At 42.7% G+C, this 24,379-nt stretch overlaps 1 protein-coding gene across 6 annotated transcripts in view; it reads right to left on the bottom strand.

Annotated features, from left to right (window-relative positions):
* Window positions 1–24,379, bottom strand: part of LOC125460101 (transcription initiation factor TFIID subunit 4-like) — a 445,881-nt gene that overhangs the window by 371,629 nt on the left and 49,873 nt on the right. For 5 of the 6 annotated variants that reach the window (XM_059651796.1, XM_059651795.1, XM_048547209.2 and 2 more), the window contains exons 4-10: window positions 22,499–22,705; window positions 22,337–22,381; window positions 18,992–19,114; window positions 16,299–16,388; window positions 14,875–15,126; window positions 12,620–12,713; window positions 5,892–6,000 (exon numbers count right to left, since the gene is read on the bottom strand). In XM_059651796.1, the coding sequence (XP_059507779.1) occupies window positions 5,892–6,000; window positions 12,620–12,713; window positions 14,875–15,126; window positions 16,299–16,388; window positions 18,992–19,114; window positions 22,337–22,381; window positions 22,499–22,705 (920 nt within the window). The remainder of the gene's footprint in view (window positions 1–5,891; window positions 6,001–12,619; window positions 12,714–14,874; window positions 15,127–16,298; window positions 16,389–18,991; window positions 19,115–22,336; window positions 22,382–22,498; window positions 22,706–24,379) is intronic. The other variant, XM_059651797.1, reaches the window with a different exon arrangement.

Below are 24,379 nucleotides of genomic sequence, written 5' to 3'. Positions count from 1 at the left end.
AACTCTCTGTGTAAAGAACCCACCTCTGACATCCCCTCTATACTTTCCTCCAACTAGCTTAAAACTATGACCCCTCGTGTTAGCCTTTTCTGCCCTGGAAAATAGTCTCTGGCTATCAACTCTGTCTATGCCTCTCATTATCTTGTATACCTCAATTAGGTCCCCTCTCCTCCTCCTTTACTCCAATGAAAAGAGTCCGAACTCAGTCAACCTCTCTTCATAAGATAAGCCCTCCAGTCCAGGCAGCATCCTGGTAAACCTCCTCTGAACCCTCTCCAAAGCATCCACATCTTTCCTACAATAGGGCAACCAGAACTGGATGCAGTATTCCAAGTGCGGTCTAACCAAAGTTTTATAGAGCTGCAACAAGATCTCACGACTCTTAAACTCAATCCCCCTGCTAATGAAAGCCAAAACACCATATGCTTTCTTAACAACCCTGTCCACTTGGGTGGCCATTTTAAGGGATCTATGTATCTGCACACCAAGATCCCTCTGTTCCTCCACACTGCCAAGAATCCTATCCGTAATCCTGTACTCAGCTTTCAAATTCGACCTTCCAAAATGCATCACCTCGCATTTATCCAGGTTGAACTCCATCTGCCACCTCTCAGCCCATCTCTGCATCCTGTCAATGTCCCGCTGCACCCTACAACAGCCCTCAATACTGTCAACGACACCTCCGACCTTAGTGTCGTCTGCAAACTTGCTGACCCATCCTTCAATCCCCTCATCCAAGTCATTAATAAAAATTACAAACAGTAGAGGCCCAAGGACAGACCCCTGTGGAACACCATTCACCACTGACTTCCAGGCAGAATATTTTCCTTCTATTACCACTCGCTGTCTTCTGTTGGCCAGCCAATTCTGTATCCAGACAGCTAAGTTCCCCTGTATCCCATTCCTCCTGACCTTCTGAATGAGCCTACCATGGGGAACCTTATCAAAAGCCTTGCTGAAGTCCATATACACCACATCCACAGCTCGACCCTCAACTTTTCTAGTCACATCGTCAAAGAACTCAATAAGGTTTGTGAGGTGTGACCTGCCCCTCTCAAAGCCGTGTTAACTGCATTTAATCAAACCATGCTCTTCCAGATGGTCATAAATCCTATCCCTCAGAATCCTTTCTAACACCTTGCAGACGACAGACGTGAGACTTACTGATCTGTAATTGCCGGGAATTTCCCTATTTCCTTTCTTGAAGTGAGGAATTACATTTGCCTCTCTCCAGTCCTCAGGTACGACTCCAGTGGAGAGCGTGGATGCAAAGATCTTCGCAAGTGGCAAAGCAATTGCCTTTCTCGTTTCCCAAAGCAGCCGAGGACAAATCTGGTCCGGGCCTGGCGACTTGTCAATCTTAGTGTTTGACAAAATTTTCAGCACATCAGCTTCCTCTATCTCTATCCATTCCAGCATGCACACCTGCTCTTCAAAGGTTTCATTCACTACAAAGTTCGTTTCTTTCATAAAGACAGAAGCAAAAAACTCATTTAGGGCTTCCCCTACCTCCTCAGACTCCACACACAAGTTCCCTGTGTTATCTCTGATCGGCCCTACTCTTTCTTTGACCATTCTCCTATTCCTCACATAAGTGTAAAATGCCTTTGTGTTCTCCCTAATCCGTTCTGCCAAGCCTTTCTCGTGCCCCCCCTCCTGGCTCTCCTCAGACCATTTTTGAGCTCTTTCCTCGCCTGCCTGTAATCCTCTAGAGCTGAGCTTGACCCTAGCTTCCTCCACCTTATGTAAGCTACCTTCTTCCTTTTGACGAGCAGCTCCACCACTCTCGTCATCCAAGGTTCCTTTTTCTTCCCCCTTGCCTGTCTCAGGGGACATATTTATTCATCACTCGCAACAACTGTTCCCTAAACAGTCTCCACATGTCTATAGTGCCTTTACCATGGAACAATTGCTCCCAGTCCATGCTTCCTAATTTTGAAGTATTGCTAAAACAGTGAACAGGGCAATATCCACAGATATTGTTACGACCCACCGCAACAGTGAGCCATAAAGAGACCTCTGCTATTCCTGCAGTCAAACCAATGTTCAAGTTTTTGTAATGTGCACACCACACTCTAACTCACCTGTCTCTGTAAATCGCTTCCAGTTCCAAAATGCTCAGCTGGCTGAGAACGAATCAGCTTCACTTATGAACAATTTTTCAGCTCCTCATTGCTTACACATTGCAGGAACCCATCAACACAAAAAAAAAATTCACAATAGGTATCAAATTCCTTACAGTGAACTTGTGCGACCATCCTAGTAAATCCCTGTTCTGACAAACAGTTCTCTCACAGTGGAGCCCACAGGCTTTAAAAACTCAAAACTAACAAGGCACAGTTCTAACAATATTATTATGTGAATTTCCATGAGGAATTTGAAAAAGTCTCATGAAAAACCATTGGCTAAAGTTGAAGCTTATGGAACTGAAAGCAATCATTGATCTAGTTAGGAAATTGGCTGAGCAGCAGGAACAAGGTGGATAATGGGCAGTATTCAAATTGGCAGGATATGACTGGTGATATCCAGCAAGAATCTGGATTGAGGCTCAATTATTCAGACATTTAGATAAACAGATGAAAATCCACATTCCAAATTTGCCAAAGATGACTGACGTTGTGAACATTTACAGAGATACTGACAGTTTCAGTCAAAGGGTAAAACTGTGACAAGCCGTTTCTATGGATGGGAAAAGCTAGAAACAGAGGAGATCCAAAGGCCATTAAAATGCCATAGAAGGGTCAGAAAAGAACTAAAAGGACAAATGTAATACAATGTTTTATATCTAGAGGACTGGAAAAATAAGGCGATAAAAATTATACCCGAGATTTACAAAGCCCTGGTTACATAGCATTTGGATAATCGTGGGCATTATTAAGGAAACATATAGTGGCTGTGGGGAAAGTACAGCGCAGGTTTACCAGAATGATAGAAACACTCCAAGGGTTAAATTGTCAGAGGATGTGATAATAATGATCATAGTTCCTAAAATTTAGAAGAGGAGGTTTGCTTAAAGTTTTGAAGAATAAGGGGGAAACATTTAAAGCAGAGAAAGACAAAAATAATTTCTATTGACTTGGGAGCCGAAGCACTGTTTAAAAATTAGAACCAGATCTTTGAGACAAAGGGCAGAAGTAGTTTGGAAATTTCTGACACAAACAGCAACAGATGATAGATCAATTATTAAATCTGAAACTGTACTGAACAGATATTTGTTATCTGTAGGTTTTGAGGAAGATGGGGAAGAATATATGGAGTATATCGCGGATCAGCCATTATCTCAATGAAAGGCAGAAGGGGTTCACAGGATAAAACAGCATCCTTCTAGTCCTATTCCCTTAGACGTAAAATCTATCAATCAAACCTCACCTCCTCCGTTTAAGCCGGTCACATTAAGAAAAGTCCACTTGGACTGTGAAAATATCCCGTAGTAAAAATTTTAGCCTTTCAAAACCAGGTCATATTTACAGTGCATTTGAAGCCATGTATCACTAATCTGAAGTGAATGAAACAACTATTATTTTCCATCCAAACTGATCCTCAAGATTACCCAAAGCATGATACATTTTATGAGGTACTTTTAAATGGTAGAGAGTAACTGGCAAAATATTGAAGGGGTGGAAGCCTGGTGTTTTTATATAATGCTATTAAGGACTGGTTATTATACAGCACCTTTATACAACAGTACGGTGGCTCAGTGGTTAGCATGGCAGCCTCACAGCACCAGGTGCCAGAATCTAATTTCAGGCTCAGGCAACTGTGTAGAGTTTGCACATTCTTCCCATGTCTGCATGGGTTTCCGCCAGGTGCTCCGGTTTCCTCCCACAGTCCGAAGATGTGCAGGCCAGGTGGATTGGCCGTGCCAAATTGTCCACAGTGCTCAGGGGCGTATAGGTCAGGTGTGTCAGCCAATGGAAATGCAGGGAAAGGGTCAGGGGATGGGTCTGGTTGGGATGCTCTTCATAAGGTCTGTGGACTTGTTGGGCCGAATGGCCTGTTTCCACACTGTGGGGATTCTATGAAAAAGATAAAACATCTCAAATCACTCCAAAGGAATATTATTTTAGACAAAAATTGACAAACGCATAAAAGCTTTGGCAGATACTAAGGCCACTGATTTACATAGTATGCATTAATGGTCGAGATTCAGGACACAATTTAAAAATTTTCATGTGATAATACTTGGAATTATAGTCAACAGTGGGGACAGGAACTTCAAGAAAGCAATGCATGGACATGAGGCCAATCAAATGTAATGGAGAAGTGGGAAGTGATGCATTTGGATCAAAGAACAAAATAATGTAAAGAGTTAAATTTGAAAGAGGATGAGGAGTAAATACGTGTGCACAAGTCATTGCAGACTACAGGAAAGGGAGAGAAAGTGGTTTTTAAAAGCAACACACAATCCTAAAGATTGCATAGCAAAGACTCTGAGTTAATGTAATAGAGTTCACCTTCAATGATCATGTCCAATTCCACAATGCACTTAAAAGATTCTCATTGAAGTTTTCAGACTTCAGTTATGCAGACAGACTGAGGCAGCTGGGGCTGTACTCCTTAGGCAAGGTTAAGGGGAGATTTGATGTAGTTGATCAAAATCATGAGGGTCTCGACAAAGTAGATAGTGCAAAGTGCCACTCTGTGCTCAACATGTGCTTTGCCCAGCTAGGGATTTCCTGACAGGGGCAGTTAAGAAAGGCCTTTACTCTCCATCAAATCCCTCCTCGGACTGTTTGACGAGGACAGTACAAAGGGAGATTTGTTTCCTCTTAACAACTTGCCTCTTTCCTTAGGTCTGCCATTTCAGAACCAGCCAAAAAACAGCTCTCTGTGGGATTTGATGCTACTCATCTAGGAACACAGCTGACGGACGGAAAGGAGGGGCAGGATGGAAGGCTGTCTTTCTGATAACAAGCACTTTGCCAATTACATGGTAAACGCTTTTAATAATCTTCCTGAATGAATCCAGCTCTGCTGGGGAGAAGTAAAATGAACACAAACTCAACCCCACTTTCTACTCCTCTGAGTTTAATGCCTCCCTCAAGTATGGAGCCCTTTTATTTTCCCCCCTACTCTGTGACCAGTCCTCAAAACTGCATGCATTGTGGCCTGTGTTAATGCAATGTGACAGAGCAAACTATAACTGCCAGGAATTGAGGGAGAAAAAAATTACCAATACCTTTATAGCAATATAACATTAAGGACAACTTAATAACAAAAACATTAATGGCTTTGGTTTTTTCTGTTGAATTTCGCCACTGCCGCAGCAGTCAATTTGCCTTGGAGCCACCAACAAATTCTGCACACATGCTGTGAACGGCCAGGACCAGTCAGCATTCAGAGGATTAATACAGGTTACTGGCTCGATGCCTTCAGGCCCAACTCTTAGACGCTGTTTTGGCTGTAGGAGAGGTTAAAGGTTCAAATGCAAATTGTGTCCAGATTGTGTTTCTTTGTCAGAAACAGTCCAACTGCAGCAGGTTACCACTGTTTTGCCCTCTTAATTTAAGAAATTAAACTTACCAATTATTACAAAATCTATAGTGGCACGTTCACTGCCATTCATCTTCAATGTAAAAATATATCAAAAACTGAAACACAGTAATTAAAAAGAGAAGCTTTAAAAATTCCAGCTCAAGAAGCTACACTTGTGACAAATTAATTACCAAACTTAAAGATTTATTGACATATCAGTCAAAGCCTGAAGCACATTTCCCCAATTGAGCACGTTAATATATCAAGAAAGCTTCTTCACATTAGTTTATTCTTTGCATGAACTTGTTCTGATGTAACATTTGATGAGCAAGTTCACTGGATGCTGCCCTCTTGTGTTCAACTGTTAAACTTCCCTCCCAACTTTAAACTTGAAATGAAAATTCACAGCTTCCTACCTGAAAGAGCCACCTCCAGGGTCACTGGACTTGTTTTTCTGATTGGCAGTGACCTGGAGCAAGGGTCCTGAAAGACCTTTGCTTCCTTGCAGTAGCGATGTCTTCCCAGCTAAGGAAAGAAATCAAGATTTGCATTGATTCAGCACTTTATCACATCATTCCAACATCACAAAACTTCAAAGCAGGGAAGTCATTGAAATTGTATCAGCTTTCATGAAGGCTAAAATCAGTCGTACACAGCTTAATCTGATCACAAGCAACAGCTGAAAATCTATAAACTATTCAGTTTCTCTCAGTTCAAAAGTAACTGTAGGGTCACGAACGGAATATTAGCTGGGAGAAGAGTGGCTTGGAAATAGAATGTTGGCGGTTCAGAGTTTTTTGGGGGAGGGTGGTGGTTTGCACAGAGGCAATGTCAACTATCAGGGTATATTGGCTACGGTGGGGCGAGTCAGAGCTGCCATGTGTACATTGGTGGAGTTAGGAAAATGTGAGGGGCTGTCCACCAAGATACTGGAAGACAACTCTGCTCTTCTTCAAATTGTGCCATAGAACATGAAGTCAATTTAACACTCTGTGCACAACAAATAGTTAAAACACTGACAGCCATGACTTCTACAATATTGCAGTGGAGGGTCCAGCGTGATTTGATGCTGATTTGAGATTGACCCACAGCTCTCTCACACCATGATGAAAGCACCAACTGATGATTTACATCCAGACAGGAAGACTGACACCAACATAATGCACAATTTGTCCCTCATTGTTTCAGATGTGACAGTTCGAGCCGTACAGTACGGAAACAGACCTTTCAGACCAATACATCCGTACCAACCAGACATCCGAGTCTTGCCTAGTCCCATTTGGCCCGTATCACTCTAAAACCATCCTTTTCATGTACCCATCCAGATGCCTTACCACTTCCTCTGGCAGCTTATTCCCTGCGCACACCATCCTCTGTGTGAAAAAGTTACCCCTCGGGTCCTTTTTAAAGCTTTCCCTTGTCACCTTAAACCTATGCTTTCCCCCAGTCTGGGAAAAAGACCTTAATCACTCACCCTATCCACACCCTTCATGATTTTATAAACCTCTATACAGTGACCCCTCAGCCGCTGACATTCCAGGGAATACAGTTCCAGCCTATTCAGCTTCTCCCATAACACAAACACTCCAGAACAGGCAACATCCTTTTAAATATTTTGTGGATCCTCTCAGGTTAAATAATATCTTTCCTGTAGAAGAGTGACCAGGTTTATACCAATGTCTTATACAGCCACAACAACAAATCCCAACTCTTATACTCTTTATTCTGACCAAGGAAGGTGAGCATGCCAAATGTCATCTTCATCACCCTGTCTACCTGCAACTTCACGTTCAAGGAACTATCCACCTGCACCCCAAGGTCTCTGTTCAGCAACACACCCCATGGCCATACCATTAACTGTATTAGTCCTGCCATGCTCCTGTTCCAAGGAAGGGTCACTCAACTCAAAATGTTAACTGATTTCTTTCCACAGATGCTGCCAGACCTGCTAAGATTTTCAGCAATTTTTGTTTTTATTTCTGATTGAAAGCAGTTCTTTCAATTTTAAAATCCTGCCCTAGTTAGTGTTACCAAAGTGCAAATCCTCACATTCATCTAAATTAAAATACCACTAGGCCACTATCTCCCCTTCTATCTTGTCCAACCCTGACAGTCCGTTTCCACGCTAACCTCTCTGTGCAAACCCACAACATTAAACTTTGCCTCAACTGTCTTCCTCGCAACCCTAGACTCAACGCTGCAACATAATGATGCCCACACTACTCCTCCATGCTTGCCTTGTGGAGGCCATTGCCAATAAGCTCCCCTGGTCCCCCAACATCCTATCATGCCCTCTGATACTGTCCACATACATCCATTATACTGGGATATCCCACCCACTCCCCTTCTTCCCTGTCATCATCCTTGTCTCCCTCCCACCAACAAATCTCCCTGCTGCACCCCCTGTCTTGGTTGTCCAAAGCCCTTCTGGTCATCAGCCCCCCATTGACTTCATGTTATTTTTCTTGTTCGTCAACCACCTTCACTTCTCATTACCTAACCTTGCCTTCTTGCAATTTCAAGCTGTTAGGGGTCACAAGGATGTAAACCTGCAGACTCAGACTTTACAGTGGAAATAGCTCTTAAGAAATTAAGATGAACTATTGTAATGTCAGGAATCAATGCTATTCCAGTGTAACAATGATTATATCTGAAATTTTTCTTCCTTTCGTTCCATCACAGGCCTTGAAGTGGACTTTAAATATCTTCCAGAAATGATGTCAACAGCTTCTTGCCCGAGGTCAGCTTACATACAGCTCTCAGGTTACCTCTTAGATTCTGAAGACTGTCACCAGTGATGGATTTAAAGACTAAGAGGGGGGAAAACATCCTGGCACAGTGATTACTGTCTGTCCCAAGTTACCTCAAACATGTTTTTGAATACATATAGAATGTATTATAAGCACAACACTAACAACCCAAGGGTTTTTTCACATTGACTGACAGGTTTGTCTAATTGGCACAACTTGGAATCTCTCTGTGGAACTTGCCTGGAAGGATGAATACCAAGTCCACAGTTGGTCTAATAGCTGTGGTGAAAACACTTCTACTGTGCTTACCATGTTCCCTAACTCAGATGTAGCGTACAGTGAACTTTCAGGTCACTACAGCTGGGCTAGGGGAATAACTGAAACAAACGCCCTAAGCACAGTTTTCCTGCTCTCGCCTCATGGTTCAGTCCCCACCATCTGCCATTAAAGTCTTTCTTCAAATCATGGCTGCACAGCATAGAAACAGGTCTTTTAACCCAAAAGATCCATGCAAGTCCACTTATGTCCCCTCCAACCTAATTCATTTAATCCTATCCATATAGCCTGCTATTCTTTTCTCCCTATTGTGTTTAGTTCAAGCACATTCCACATCCTCACTACTCTCTGAATGAAGGCATTTCTTTTGAACTCCTTAATGAATTTGACTGACTCTAAACCATACTCTAGGTTTGCCCAACAAGTCGAAATATCTTATCTCTATCTATTTAATGAAACCCTTTCAGTGCATTAACAATTAATCCACTGTCCTACACACATGAATCAGTTCCAGAGCATCATTATCAGACTGTGCTGTGTTAATTGATCTCCTCTGTGGCAGAAGAAATACTGTAGTCAGGTTCAGCACTCCCGGTTACAGAAGAGCAATCATACAGGTTTCTGCCCTCAAATTCACACTCTAATTGCACTGTAAAGTGCACTTGCTGATCTGAGATCAATTCATGATCAAATTCACAGTAATCCACCTACTGTGCTGGTGTCAACACTGGCTACCCAAACAAAGACATGAAGAATGATACATTTAATCGCATATAAAGACTTATCTTCCAGACCTCACATTGTGACCTCTGGCTTCCCCCAGGATTTAACTTGGGCTCCTTCTAATTTAGAAGATAGAAAATAGGGGTTAGATTAGGTTAGATTCCCTACAGTGTGGAAACAGGCCCATCAGCCCAACAAGTCCACACCACCCCTTGCAGCATCCCACCCAGACCCTATAACCCACACACACACCCCTGAACACTAGGGGCAATTTAGCATGGCCAATCCTCCTAGCGTGCACATCTTTGGACTGTGGGAGGAAACAGGAGCACCAGTCCCTGGTGCTGTGAGGCTACAGTGCTAACCACTGAGCCACCGTGCCACCCCAAATAGTAGATCATTAAACCATTGAACTGGCCAACGCCATTCAACATGATCATGACCAATTCTCTAACAACACAACACTCCTACATTCTCCCCATACTCCCTGACACCGTTACATTCCAGTTCCTTTCTTACCTATATTTGACTGTGCCTCCACAGCCTTCTATAGGAGAGAATTCCACAGGTTCACCATATACTCAGAGCAAACAAACATAGAATCTCAGTCTGAAATAGCTGACCAAGTATCTCGAGACCATGACCGCCCTATCTCACCCCCAACCAGGGTAAACATCACCTTTCAACCAACCACTCTGTCCAGCCCTGTCAGAATTTTATATATTTCAATTAAATTCCCACTCATTCTTTTAAATCCCAGCGAATACAAGCCCTGCTGTCCCAATCTCTTCTCATACAACATATCCACAATCCCATGAATCAGTCTGGTGAACCTCCATTGCACTCCCTGTGTGGCAAACGCATCTTCCCTTATTTAAGCAGACTAAAGCTGCACACAAAAGTGCCAGACATGGTCTCACCAAGGCCCTGTACAGGTGCAGGAAGACTTCCTTGCTTCCCTACTCAAACCCCCTTGCAATGACAGCCAACACGTCATTTCCCTTCCTCATGGCTTGCCACACCCACATGCATGCTTTCAATGACCACTGTGCAGCCACATCTCTATGCATATCTGCCTTTCACAATTTATCATTTAAATAATACTCTGCCATTCTGCTTTTCTCACACTATATTGCATCTTCCACAATTTACCGACTCACTCAAATTGTCTACATTTCCATAATTTCATATAGCGAGTTTTGAGAAGATTTGTAGCTCAGGTTGAGGTTCTAGATGTGAGTTTGCTCGCTGAGCTGGAAGGTTAGTTTTCAGACGTTTCGTCACCTTTCTAGGTAACATCATCAGTGAACCTCCGACGAAGCGCTGGTGTAATGTCCCGCTTTCTATTTATCTGGTTAGGTTTCCTTGGGTTGGTGATGTCATTTCCTGTATTTGTGATGTCATTTCCTGTTCTTTTTCTCAGAGGATGGTAGATTGGCTCCAAATCAATGTGTTTGTTGATGGAGTTCCGGTTGGAATGCCATGCTTCTGGGAACTCCATCAACAAACACATTGATTTGGAGCCAATCTACCATCCCCTGAGAAAAAGAACAGGAAATGACATCACCAACCCAAGGAAACCTAAACAGATAAACAGAAAGCGGGACATAACACCAGCGCTTCGTCGGAGGCTCACTGATGATGTTCCCTAGAATAGTGACAAAACGTCTGAAAACTAACCTTCCAGCTCAGCAAGCAAACTCACATCCAAAATTTATTTTTATTACTGAACTCAAGTTCCACTAGCTGCAATGGCGGGATGTGAACTCAGATCCCGATGACACTATCGGAGTCTCTGAATTAACAGTCCAGTGATAATACCATTAGGCAATCTTCTCCCCTTATAACTGAATACCTTCACAATTTTCAATGAATCGGGGACAGCCAGCACAGAATCAAGACAAGTAGGATATACTGACAAACCTCAATGAATTTTATGGGAAATCTATGGATCTTGTTTATATGGACTTAGAGAAGACACATGACAAAGCCCCAAATAAGAGACTGTTAACCAAGGTAGAAGCCCATGGAATTGAGGGCAAGTTACTGACATAACTAGTAAATTTGTTGAAAGAGAGGCAACACAAATTAGAGATAATGGGTAGGTGCTCAAATTGGCAAAATGTGGCCAGTGGTGTCCCACAGGGATCTGTGTTAATACCCCAATTATTCACATTATTTAGTAATGACTTGGGTAATGGCAGAGAAAATTGTACATGATATATTATCATGTCGATGACTGAAAGTCAGGCAGCATTATAGACAGAGTAGAAGATAGCATAAAATTACAAAGCGCTAAAACTGATAGACTAGATAACTGGGTAAAACTGTGGCAGATGGTGTTCAACGTAAGCAAATGTGAGGTGACACACTTTGCAGTGAAAAGTATACATCAAGTACTTTCTAGATGAATAAAGGAAAAAAAATTCTTTTCAACTTATAAAGAATGCTTTGGAATTTAAAAATCTCAAGTTCTACTAAAAGTACATTGTTTGGTTTATTATATTTTATCCTAATTTCTTTGGTTAATAAACTTCTCTTTCATTGTTAAAGCAAAATTTTGTAACACTGCAAACTTATGTTTCAGTGAGAGATGATTTTGTTAAAATTAAAACAAAACAAAATATCATCTATCAAGCCAGGTTCCTGTCAGGATCTGAGATGTGCAGTAATGACATCAGCTGGAAGCATTATATATGGAAAAAGACAAAAAGCAATCTAGAACATGAAATTTGTTGCTGATTATTGGAATCAAAGATTAGCAGGAAAAAGGTGAATCGTACAATGGATTGCCTTAAAAAAAATGAGTGTTTTGGGTACAGTCAATGTAAATTCAAACAAAGGAGGAGAAGCTAGGGAAACAAAGCCCGGGTGACACAACTGCTGGACAGTAAAATGAAACAGGAAAAGGTGCATTTGACACCTGCTACATAATATTGATAACACAAGAGAGAACCAGGCTAAAGGGGAGAAGAAGTGATAAAAGGAAAAGTCAGGACAGAGTGTGAACAAACTGGCAATTAATAAAGGGGAACATAAGAGTTCACTATAATCTGTTAAAATAGTCAAGTAAGTTACAGAAAGGGTGAGGCAAATAGGATCCAAGAGGAGGGACTTTTTTTTTGAAGGTCACTGGATTCAAAACATGAACTGTTTCTCTCTCTGCATATGCTGCCCGGCCTGCTGAGTTTCCCCAGCATTTTCTGATTTTGTTTCTTCACTCTCAATAAACGCGATCAGACCTGTTGAGTATATCCAGAAATGTTGAAATCTCAAGTAGTGGACCATGTTTTGCCTTGCTAGGAGATGTGGACTGGTTATCAAACTGAGCTGAAATTGACAAGCTATCGATGCGATGTTATCAGTTACCACCTACAGGTTATTGCTCATCATACCTGGTCTGGTAGATGGGGTAACAACCGACGGCAATCTCACTTGACCTCCTGGACCAGACTGCCTTTTCACTGTCTGTACTGGGGGCTGTATAATCTGTTAAGAGAACAGGTGACATGAGATTTTGCACACAAGAATATTATTGATCCCAATATTCTTTATCCTGAACAGGTGAAGGCTTCACAGTCTATGTGCATAAGTACTGCACTTGGCTACAGAGCACACTACGTAAGAACAGATCTTGCAGAGGTTTCTACAGCCTCCTGTATGCATACCTTGGATCTTCACATCAGGCCTGACACAAAGGGACACTATACCGGAGATTCAATGCTTCTCTAATATTTCTTAGGCATACAGCAATTCTAAGTGTGACGCACATCATCTGAAAAGCAACCATCACTGCCACCATATTTAGTACACTGCAGTTCCACATATCGCAGTTTAAATGCATAGCTTTCCAGTGAAGCAGAATTCTACTCTTCTTCCCAATGTAAATTTCGGGGAAGCCCGCAGGGTAACATTCAGCCAAGGGATAAGTTCACATTTTCCTGATGCAGCAAAAGTAAATAACAAAATTAGTTTTCACGCTGCTCATCACTAATCTAATTGCTCTGTTTACTACCTAGAGATTTATGAGCATCCCCTTGCCTGCCCACCCCACTGCCAGAGGGTCCGTCATCTCTCCTGGCCTTCAAGAACCAGAAGCATCCTGTCTCCCCTGAAAATAGCAACCCCACCCGGACATCCATCCCCAAGAAGAAGCAACAATTGCACCTCCCACAAACCCCCAAATCGTTCTCCAGGGAAACAGGAGCATCCTGCCACGCATGGTACTCACTACAGATTGATGCAAAGTGGGTTCTGTACTCCCTGGTCATTGTGGGAATTGTCCGCACTGCGGTGCCTGACAGCTCAAGGTATCAAGTGTAACAAACAAACGTGGAATGATAGGATCTTGGAAATAGTTGACTACCATTCAGCAGGACAATAAAAGATGTTTGAGCTTATAGTAAATTGTTTCTGTCTTGGTTTTAAATTCAAATGCAGCACAAACTTCTTCTCAAAGCTTTCACATTTCAAGCAGAATTGAAAGTTTGCAGCAGAAGACCACAGGATTTGCCAGGGGCACAACCTAATCGATCTATCACTTTCAAATTTGTTCTTTAAGGCAACAGATTTCGCTTCAGAGAGTCTCAATCACTTGAGCAGTAAGGTTTGAACGATGCCCTGGAACACTGCACTAAACCCATATTGAAGCGCTGTGGTCAAAGGCACTTGTGTAATTCATGCTTGAAATGAGAAAAAAAACATATAAAATTCAGCAGTGTCTATAGGAATATTTACCATAGATTGGTAAATCCTACTTGGTTCCAAGTGCCTGTACATGAAAAAATACATCAACTATTTGTCAACAACGCCCTCGAAAAGAAGCCTGAGCATCACATTATAAATGCTCTCTCGTGTCAAGAATAAGAACCATATCCAGTTCTGAAGAGTGATCAGACAGGACTTGAACAATAAATCTGTTTCTCTCCTCAGATTCTGCCAGATCTGCTGAGTTTCTCCAGAATTCTCTGTTTTTATACCGTGTTGTGTGCCTGAATTACACTCCGCTGAGACAGTTTTCAGAGCAATAGTGAAGAAAAAAGGAAATTCTCCTCCAATCCCACACGTAGGATAGGATGATTCCTGCCTAGAGAAGAACACTAATGTTTCTTTGAAAGAACATAATCGAAAGAACATAATCAAAAGTATGTTTAGTACACATCTTTCTTACATACAAACTCCTCAGTTCAAGATAACACCTCAATGTTCGTTTTTCCATTACCTAAATGTCTGAATATATTTTTGACGCCAAATTGGGATGTCTTGAGCATTTAGAAATGCATTTTATTCCCTTTTCAGCTTTTGAATCTTTAATCATGAACTGTAAAGCTAATTGGTTTCTTATTTCCAACTGCGATACCTACGGTTCTCATTTTTACCTGTTGCACCTCCCTACCTTCCACATATTTTGGCAGGTTTTAAAAGCAGTGAATTTGGAAGTCTAAATCCAAGTGTGGAGTGAAACTGCTGGAAGCTGCCTTCTTCCTTCCAGATGCCAGTAAACCTTGGGTGGATTGCCAATGTTCTCTGATTTTACTTTAGTCTCAAGCATTCAAGTTCTACCTTTTAAAAATCCTCTTCCCTCCCTGCCAAATTACTCTACACTTTCATATTCCATTCCTACCATAAGGCATCTAAACTCACTACGCACCAGATGTGTGCTGCGCCCTTGCTGAGCCAAACTGATGTGTGCCTGTGTCACTGCATTTGTTCCTGGGACTGTGTTATCAGTGATGGGCTGTCTAATTTGTACAGATGATCCAGCCACAACCGTGGTGACAGCTCCTGTCGATGGCACAGTAGATGTGGTCTGTATGGAGGCCACTCCTTGTGTCTGCTGATTTACTTGCAGGATGTACTGCTGATTATGGACCAGGGACTGCCTCAAGGCTGGTAAACTTTTCTGCATGAAGACAACAAGCAGACTATGTTTAAATGATAGTTCAGCAAGTAAATGTTTATTTTACACAAAATTCACATCAGTTGCTAAAATTTAGATCGTACACAAGAACTGTGGATACATGCAAAGAATAAAGGCTCCACAAAAATTTCAATTTCTCAATTCTTTTGCAGATCTGGACAGCTGTCTACAATCTGTGCCCCAGGTTAAGTCTCTAGCAAATGCTGTTGTGCAAATTCCCAACTTCAGTTACAGTGACAGGCAAAAAGTTCTGACCAACTGGGAGAAAAGGAGTCCACAATTATTAGAAACTTAAAGTCTAAGTAGAAACTCTGTCCTCCCCATACACTCATACACCTAGTGGAATACCAGCAAATAGTTATTGAGAGGAATACACTTACATGATTTTCTCTTCTCCAAATATTAATACATTCACTTCTCAGCAGAAAGGCAGAAGCTACATAACCATTGGGAGTTTCCACCTTGTTCCCCTAGGGCCACTGAATCAAACCAGCATCTCCACTGTTCTCCGTTTACAATCAACTAATTGAACACAGAGCAAAGACTGAAACTAGGAGTTTACTTTTCCAGCTTAGCTTCATGCTGCAGAATGGCCAATTTTCTTCCATCTTTGTTAACCATTCGGCGGGTCCCCACCAACCCCACGATAAAACAAGTGCTCACAATAAATGAGTGTAAATTGTCTGAAAGTGAAAGTGAAGTTCAAAACTCACCTTGAACAATCCTGAAGGTGGTTTTCCTGCATTTAATCTTACCAAAGTAATGAAAGCAGTACGAAGGATTGGAACATCATTCCCTCCTTCAAAGCTAGGGCAGGATCTCAGAGCAACTGCAATGTGAAGTTCACTACAATAATCTGATAGCTTTGTTTTACTGTGACTAATATGAGAAATCAAAATCTCACTCAGGATAGTCTTGTAAGAATTGGGTTAAACACATTACTAAATTTATCTTCGCACCCTTTGTAACCCATGCTGTACTTGCCCCGAGAGTGTCTGATCAGACAGGAGAGAAGCTTTACTCTGTATCTAGCAGGGTTTTCTTACTATGAAAGAAGCTGTAGTGTGTCCAATTCTTACAGGACCTGTAGATGTACATAAAGTGCACACAGATCGCCGTTAAAAATATACATCCTGTTTGTATTCGTACCACACCTTAAGAAAAGGCACCAGGTATGGCTGTGGAGACGAGTTAAGTTCTGACTGAAGTCTATCAGTGAATTCTTCTGGCTCAATCTTATAGTCCTTCAAAAAAGGAAAGCAGGCAGTTAGGAATTTTCCAGTGCAGGGCAACATTTTTAACTGCAGGCTATTTCGGACATTTCTCTTACACTGTGTTGCAGTCTCAATGAATACAGAAAAACATACTATTCAATACTTATTATATTCTGCCCCTACTCTTGCTTATGCTCACGCTTCAAGTGAAACCAGTCGCTCTCATCTTTGCTCTGTCCCCATGTTCTTGTACATCCTTCAAGTATTTAATCAGAACTTTTTTCAGTTTCAGTTTGCACTCGTAGCATTGCATTCACATTCTTGCGAGTAGAGCATGGTTCGTAGGACTGAGGTTCACGAAGCAAGTGGAATTCATAGTATTATCCCACATCCCACCAAGCGTCTTCACCTAGCCACCACGAAAGGCTGTAAACGTGAGGGCCAACTAAAGCTTTCAAGGCAAAGTTCAATAGAAATTTACTACATATAGATATTAAAGGAAGATGATGCAAAAAGGGACCATTAGGTTTTAGCAAAGATCAGCCACGATCAAACAGATTAACAGAACAGTCTTGACGGGCTGAATGGATAAGCCCTTTTGCAATATTTCCAACCCTCGTACCAATCATGAGTAGGTTTCCCTTTGGGCTTAGTTGTCCAGTTGAATAAATCTTTCACTCCTCGTTCTCTAGCATTTTCATTTTGCTTGGAATAACTTCACAGATCTCTCCAACCACTTCTGTTTCAGGGAGCAGAATCTCTCATTTAAGTTTATGCTTTCTTCTGCAATTTCATATTGGGGACAGAGTGGCACAGTGGTAATGTCACTGGATGAGTAACCCAGAATTCCGGGCTAATGGCAGACTTCAAAATTTGAATTCAAATAAAGACAAATCTGGATTTAGAAGTTAATGGCAATTACCTAACCATTATGTGGTTTATTCATGTCTTTAGGCATGGAAATCTGTAACCCTTACTTCAGACTTCTGAGCAATACGGTTGAGTCTTAAATGGGTCTAAAATGACCAAGTCAGCTGTCATTGCAGAAACAATTAGAAGTGGGCAGTAAAGTCAGTGATAGCCCCATCCCAAAATCAAATATAAAATTAGACTTGATTGCAACTCTTCAAGTTTCTTAAGGAGTGTCCAAAATTGCGGACAGCAATCTGACCTAAAACAATTCTTCCAGAGTACCCTACCACCCACCCTTCTCAATCGGCAAATGCTTAGAAGGTCTGTGTTTAGAGCACCCAAGTTTCTTTTCTCTTACTTTAAACTAGGTTAAATTACTGTTTGGTCATTTCCATCCAAAGGTATCACTTTATATTTAACAATAGTTGACTGTCTTTGCCTTATATCTGTCTATTTCCCCAAATTCTCCAACAAAAAATAAACTTTCATCCCCAACTCAATAGCAGCAACAAATATCACATTAAACCATGCCCACCATAGACTTCATACTTCTGTACACGCAAACTAAAAGCATCTCTCTGGATCTTATCACCAACTCCATCTTGTGGGAAATTGTTACTGTTTCACACAATCTGCTTTCTATTCATTTACAGGGGAGTCAATGGCTTATTGTATTACCACTAGACTATGAATCCAGCAACTCAGCTAATATTCTGGGGTCCCGGTTCAAATCCCACCACAGCAGATGGTGGAATTTGAATTCAATTTTTTTTTTAAAAATCTGGAATTAAGAATCTATTGATGTTGGAAAAACCCAACTGGCTCACTAATATCTGGGAAGGAAATCTGCCATCTGCACCTGGTCTGGCCACTTGTGACTCCAGACCCACAGCATTGTGGTTGACTCTAAAGTGCCCTTTGAAATGGTTTAGCAAGGCACTCAGTTCTAGGGCAGCTAGGGACGAGCAACAAATGCTAGTCAGCCAGTGTTGCTCATGTCACAAGTGAATAAGCCTCTCAAATAAGAGATCAGATGGTTTTTGAAACTCAAGTACTGCTGCAGTAGACAAACTGAAAGATACCACAAAACTTGAACCTCTCACTATCACCTGTACGCACGAATTGGAAGATTTAATGCAAACATCATCATGCGGAGGTGATGGCCCAATGGTACTATTACTGGACTGTTAATCCAGAGACCCAGATACTGGAACCCAGGCTCGAATTCTGCCACAACAGATGGTGGAATTTGAATTCAATAAATATGTGGAATTAAGAATCTAACGATAACCATGAATCTATCATCGATTGTCAGGAAAACCCATCTGGTTCACTAATGCCCTTTAGGGAAGGAAACTCCCATCTTTACCTGGTCTGGCCTACATGTGACTCCAGACCCACAGCAATGTGGTTGACTCTTGGGATGGGCAATAAATGCTGCCTAGCCAGTGATGCCCTCATCTCATGAATGAATAAAAAAAAATTGTGTTTTTAGTTAACACTAATTTTTGCTCAGATATGCTCACGTAGCACAAACACATTCTTTGTTGTTTTCCCTCAAAACTGGAACACACTTCACAGTCCATGTTAAGTCATCAGAACCCAATAGCATAGCCAGGAAATTCGCTCCACTTTCAGGCTAAACTAGCACTGGGCTAAAAACTTCATAAAAATTTCAATTACTATTATAAAACTACTTAGAAGCAAGCTTTGCCACTTGCCAACAAGTCTTGAACAAGGCTCTTCACATTCCGGGAGGTGTCTGCAGACTGTCCACTGTGCGATGCTAGTTTAATCAAGGTTGCGAGGAAGTTCTTGCATTTCTTCACATTTTCCTGCATTTCCTAGATTTACAAGAGAATCTGGGTATTAATTACAAGTATTTATTGGCCTGCTTCCCAGTGATCCCCTGCATTCTTCCCCGATTTCCTGCAGTCCAGTGTATGAACATTCAAGGAGGATGGGTGTGTCAGGATTGCAGAGCTTACACCTGATCCGTTGGCCGTGGAACTACTTAGCTCTATCACTTGCTGCTTAGGCTGTTGGCGTGCAAGTAGTCCTGTCTGGTGGCTTCACCAAGTGGAACCTCAGCTTCGAGTGTGCCTGGTGCTGCTCCTAGCACGGCCTCCAGGGTTGATCCCCTGGCTGGATGGTAATGGCCGAGTGGGGGATATGCTGAGCCAAGAGGTTACAGATTGTGCTGGGGTATAATTCTCCTGTTGTTAATGCCCACAGCACCTCATGGATGCCCAGTCTTGAGTTACTAGATCTGATTGAAGTCTGTCCCATTTAGCACAGTAATAGTGCAACACTATACAAGGAGGCTATTCTCGATGTGAAGGTGGGATTTTGTCTCCATGAGGACTGGGCAATCGTCACTCTTACCAATACTGTCATGGACAGATGAATCTGCAGCTGGCAGATTGGAGAGGATGAGGTCAAGTGTGCTTTTCCCTCATCACTTGCTGCAGACCCAGTCATTAACTACGTCTTTGTTGCTATGTCTAGGTTGCCAAATGAGATAAAACAGTATGGTTTTCAAGGAAAGGTACTAACATGAATGAAAGATTGACTGACTGGCAGAATGCAGAGAGTGGGGTAAAGGGGGTCTTCTTCAGGATGGCAGCCAAGTTCTGCAGGGATCAGTATTGGAACCACAATTATTCAAATTATACATTAACAATCTGTATGAAGAGGCTGTGGGGATTGTCACTAAGCTTTCAGATGATGGGAACTGCAGATGCTGGAGAATCCAAGAAAACAAAGTGTGGAACTGGATGAACACAGCAGGCCAAGCAGCATCTTAGGGCCTAAGATGCCTCTTGGAGGTAGCGTTGAGGAAGCGAGGAGGCTGCAAAAGAACTTGAACATGCTAGGAGGGTAGGTAAACAAGTGTCAGATGGGATACAACGTGGGTAAAATGTGCAGTTATGCACTTTGGTGAGACAAACAGAGGCGTAGATAATAAAATGTGAGGCTGGATGAACACAGCAGGCCAAGCAGCATCTCAGGAGCACAAAAGCTGACGTTTCGGGCCTAGACCCTTCATCAGAGAGGGGGATGGGGGGAGGGAACTGGAATAAATAGGGAGAGAGGGGGAGGCGGACCGAAGATGGAGAGTAAAGAAGATAGGTGGAGAGGGTGTAGGTGGGGAGGTAGGGAGGGGATAGGTCAGTCCAGGGAAGACGGACAGGTCAAGGAGGTGGGATGAGGTTAGTAGGTAGATGGGGGTGCGGCTTGGGGTGGGAGGAAGGGATGGGTGAGAGGAAGAACCGGTTAGGGAGGCAGAGACAGGTTGGACTGGTTTTGGGATGCAGTGGGTGGGGGGGGGGGGGGGGGGGGGGGGGGGGGGGGGGGGGGGGGGAGGGGAGAGAGAAGAGCTGGGCTGGTTGTGTGGTGCAGTCGGGGGAGGGGATGAACTGGGCTGGTTTAGGGATGCAGTGGGGGAAGGGGAGATTTTGAAACTGGTGAAGTCCACATTGATACCATATGGCTGCAGGGTTCCCAGGCGGAATATGAGTTGCTGTTCCTGCAACCTTCGGGTGGCATCATTGTGGCACTGCAGGAGGCCCATGATGGACATGTCATCAAGAGAATGGGAGGGGGAGTGGAAATGGTTTGCGACTGGGAGGTGCAGTTGTTTGTTGCGAACTGAGCGGAGGTGTTCTGCAAAGCGGTCCCCAAGCCTCCGCTTGGTTTCCCCAATGTAGAGGAAGCCGCACCGGGTACAGTGGATGCAGTATACCACATTGGCAGATGTGCAGGTGAACCTCTGCTTAATGTGGAATGTCATCTTGGGGCCTGGGATGGGGGTGAGGGAGGAGGTGTGGGGACAAGTGTAGCATTTCCTGCGGTTGCAGGGGAAGGTGCCGGGTGTGGTGGGGTTGGAGAGCAGTGTGGAGCGAACAAGGGAGTCACAGAGAGAGTGGTCTCTCCGGAAAGCAGACAGGGGAGGGGATGGAAAAATGTCTTGGGTGGTGGGGTCAGATTGTAAATGGCGGAAGTGTTGGAGGATAATGCGTTGTATCCGGAGGTTGGTAGGGTGGTGTGTGAGAACGAGGGGGATCCTCTTGGGGCGGTTGTGGCGGGGGCGGGGTGTGAGGGATGTGTCGCGGGAGATGCGGGAGACGCGGTCAAGGGCGTTCTCAATCACCGTGGGGGGAAAGTTGCGGTCCTTAAAGAACTTGGACATCTGGGATGTGCGGGAGTGGAATGTCTTATCGTGGGAGCAGATGCGGCGGAGGCGGAGGAATTGGGAATAGGGGATGGAATTTTTGCAGGAGGGTGGGTGGGAGGAGGTGTAACAGAGGCGTAGCCTGTTTTCTAAATTGGGACCAGCTTTGGAAGTCTAAAGTACAAAGGTAGTTTGGAGTCCTAGCTCAAAACTCAAGATTAACATGCACATTCAAAGGCTTCCAAAAAAATGACTTTGTTAGACATTATAATCCCAAGTCTCCAAGATCAAAATACACCCCTAAAATTTCCTTATGCTGAATTGTTCTTCTTCCTGCTCCTGAAGGTGCCTTCTGTCAAAAGGGGTCAGGCGACTACACACGAGCAAATATTCGGTACATCACTTAACTTTGGAATCAGTGGTGTTTGCGCACATTGCTCATTACTGATGGCAAACATTCTGCTGTGAAAGGCACCATGAGCTAATCAACTGCAGGGGGCAATGATGCTAAACCTGATCCTTCCGTAGCCTCAGGCACAGCAGGAACATTAACATTGTTTGATGCGACCTGTTGTAAGCCCCTGGTACTCTGGCTAAATTCAACTACCATAACATTGATTGGTGACACAGTTTGGACTCCTCATGATTTCAAAGAAGTGATACTGTATCTACTGAAGGAACAGTTAAAATTTCTTCCACAAAAGTTTAAACATTAGCTCGGGAATTATGAAGAGAAGTTAATGCTTGCAAGCGATGAGAGCTCCTTCATGGGCAGGGTACCCAGTTAATCACATGAAACCAAAGGAGAGAGTCTTGTCTTAAGCACTATCAGATCAGATTACTGTCACACCCCTAGACTTCTGAAGAGTGCCATTCACTGAGGTTAGGTTACCTGTCCAGCTCTTCCCAGGGGTGCAGAACGGGATGCCACAGATACCTAGATTAAGGAAGGAGAAAGGAAACAAAAACCGTTAAAGACATTCACCAACTCACTCTGCTTCTTTTCAGGAGAATTGTTTAAATCACTGTCAAAGAAGTAGCACTTCTCAATGACCTGTGTAACTGTGGGTGTTCCAGGTAGTGGGGAACTGGGTGTGACTTGAGGATGGACTTGCAGTTGAGTTTTGGTTGCAGATTGGGACTGAGATGAAGCAGAGGCCTGGGACTGAGCCTGGGTTTGAGATGTGATAATGTGATGGCTGGTCACTCCAGAGAAGATTGTTGTGCATGCAGCCTGTGGAGTGCTGGTACATCCAGAAACCTGCAACAGACAACAAAACACCAACTTCAAATTGCACAAACAAGCGGAAACAATGCTAACCAAAAACAAACAGAAAACGCTAGAAACACTTATTAAGGCTGGGAATATCAATGGAGATTTCAGTTTTTTTTTAATCAAAACTGATCATGGCAGAATAGTACCATCTGTGTAGCTAGCTACCTGGCTTACTGGGTTTTAATGTTGGTGTGAAGATGACTGGGGAGTCTAGACATGATTAGTCTCAGTCCCAGAATAAGATATTGACCATTTAGGACTGAGGTGAGGAGTAACTTCTTCTCTCAGGGGGTCATGAATCTTTGTAATTCTGGACTCTGGGGAGCTGTGGATGCTCGACTGTCTACTATATTCAAGATAGATATTAATTTTTTTTGAATTTCAAGAGAATTAATAGATCTGGTGATAGTACATGAAACTATAGAGATCGGCCGTAATCTTACTGAATAAAGCAGGTTGAAAGGACACAATTGCCTATTCCAACTCCTACATCTTCGATTCTTGCGTTGTACGTCAATTTCTCTTCATTTTCAGGATCTGGGAATCATTGGCAATTATCAACTGTACCTCGCAGTGAGAGCTGGGTACAACTGGCCATCTCTCTCAGCTTTTTCCGAAATCAGTGAAGCAGCAACCACGTTGGTGTCGTACTGTGTTACAGATAATAATGATGTACCTATGAGAATTCAATAAAACAAGCATTCTTTCCAAAAGGACATTAGTGAACCATTTGGATTTTTAACAATGACACATTTATAGTCATTTTGACTGATACTTCTTTTTCTTACTTCCAGATTTTTAAAATCGAAACAATATTCCTGTAATCTCTTCAAATCTGAAATCATATTTCTTGAATCATTGTCAAGTGTAGAAGGGCCCATTCTTCTGCTGTACAGTTAGAAGAACCACTATACAAAACCCAATCACCAAAAATAAACATTTGTTAAACAATTTTCAAGTCAAATCCTCAGAAACTTGACAAAAACTGAAATTTGGACTTGGCAGATCTTTTGGGATTCCAAATCGTCCCCAATTCTCCTTGATTCAGACTTCATTTCTAAGTGTTGTTTTTAGGTGAAAGGGTTAGAAGGTAACAGAGTAGAAACAAAGCATATATTATAACAGCTTCCAGTTTGAAGTCATATATTCTTGTTCTTATATTTTAAGATTACTTCTATTTTTATATTTTCACTATAAATTCTACAGTCACAAATGTAATGGAAATTTCTGGTGAAAACTTGTCACTTGGGCAGCATGGTGGCTCAGTGATTAGCACTGCTGCCTCAGCGCCAGGGGCTCGGGCTCGATTCCGCCCTTGGGCAACTGTGCTGAGTTTGCACATTCTCCACGTGTCTATGTGGGTTTCCTCCTGGTGCTCTGGTTTTCTCCCACAGTCCAAAGTGGTGCAGGCTAGGTGTGCTGACCATGCTAAATTGCCCGTGGTGTTGATTAGGTGGGCTATAGGGGAATGGGTCTGGGTGGGATGTTCCAAGGTTTGGTGTGGACTTGTTGGACCAAAAGGCCTGTTCCCACACTGTAGGGGTTCTATACTTAAAATGTTTTCAGGACTATAGTTACACCATCCTACCAGCAATGGCACCAAGCAACTCAAACTTGATAAGGAGACATAATTACATCAATTGCCATCTTCAGAAAATG

This window comes from Stegostoma tigrinum, chromosome 16 (genome assembly GCF_030684315.1).
Source record: "Stegostoma tigrinum isolate sSteTig4 chromosome 16, sSteTig4.hap1, whole genome shotgun sequence".
NCBI classification, from domain to species: domain Eukaryota; kingdom Metazoa; phylum Chordata; class Chondrichthyes; order Orectolobiformes; family Stegostomatidae; genus Stegostoma; species Stegostoma tigrinum.
The sequence above is the reverse complement of the archived record's forward strand: the minus strand, read 5'-3'. Positions and strand labels throughout refer to the sequence as shown.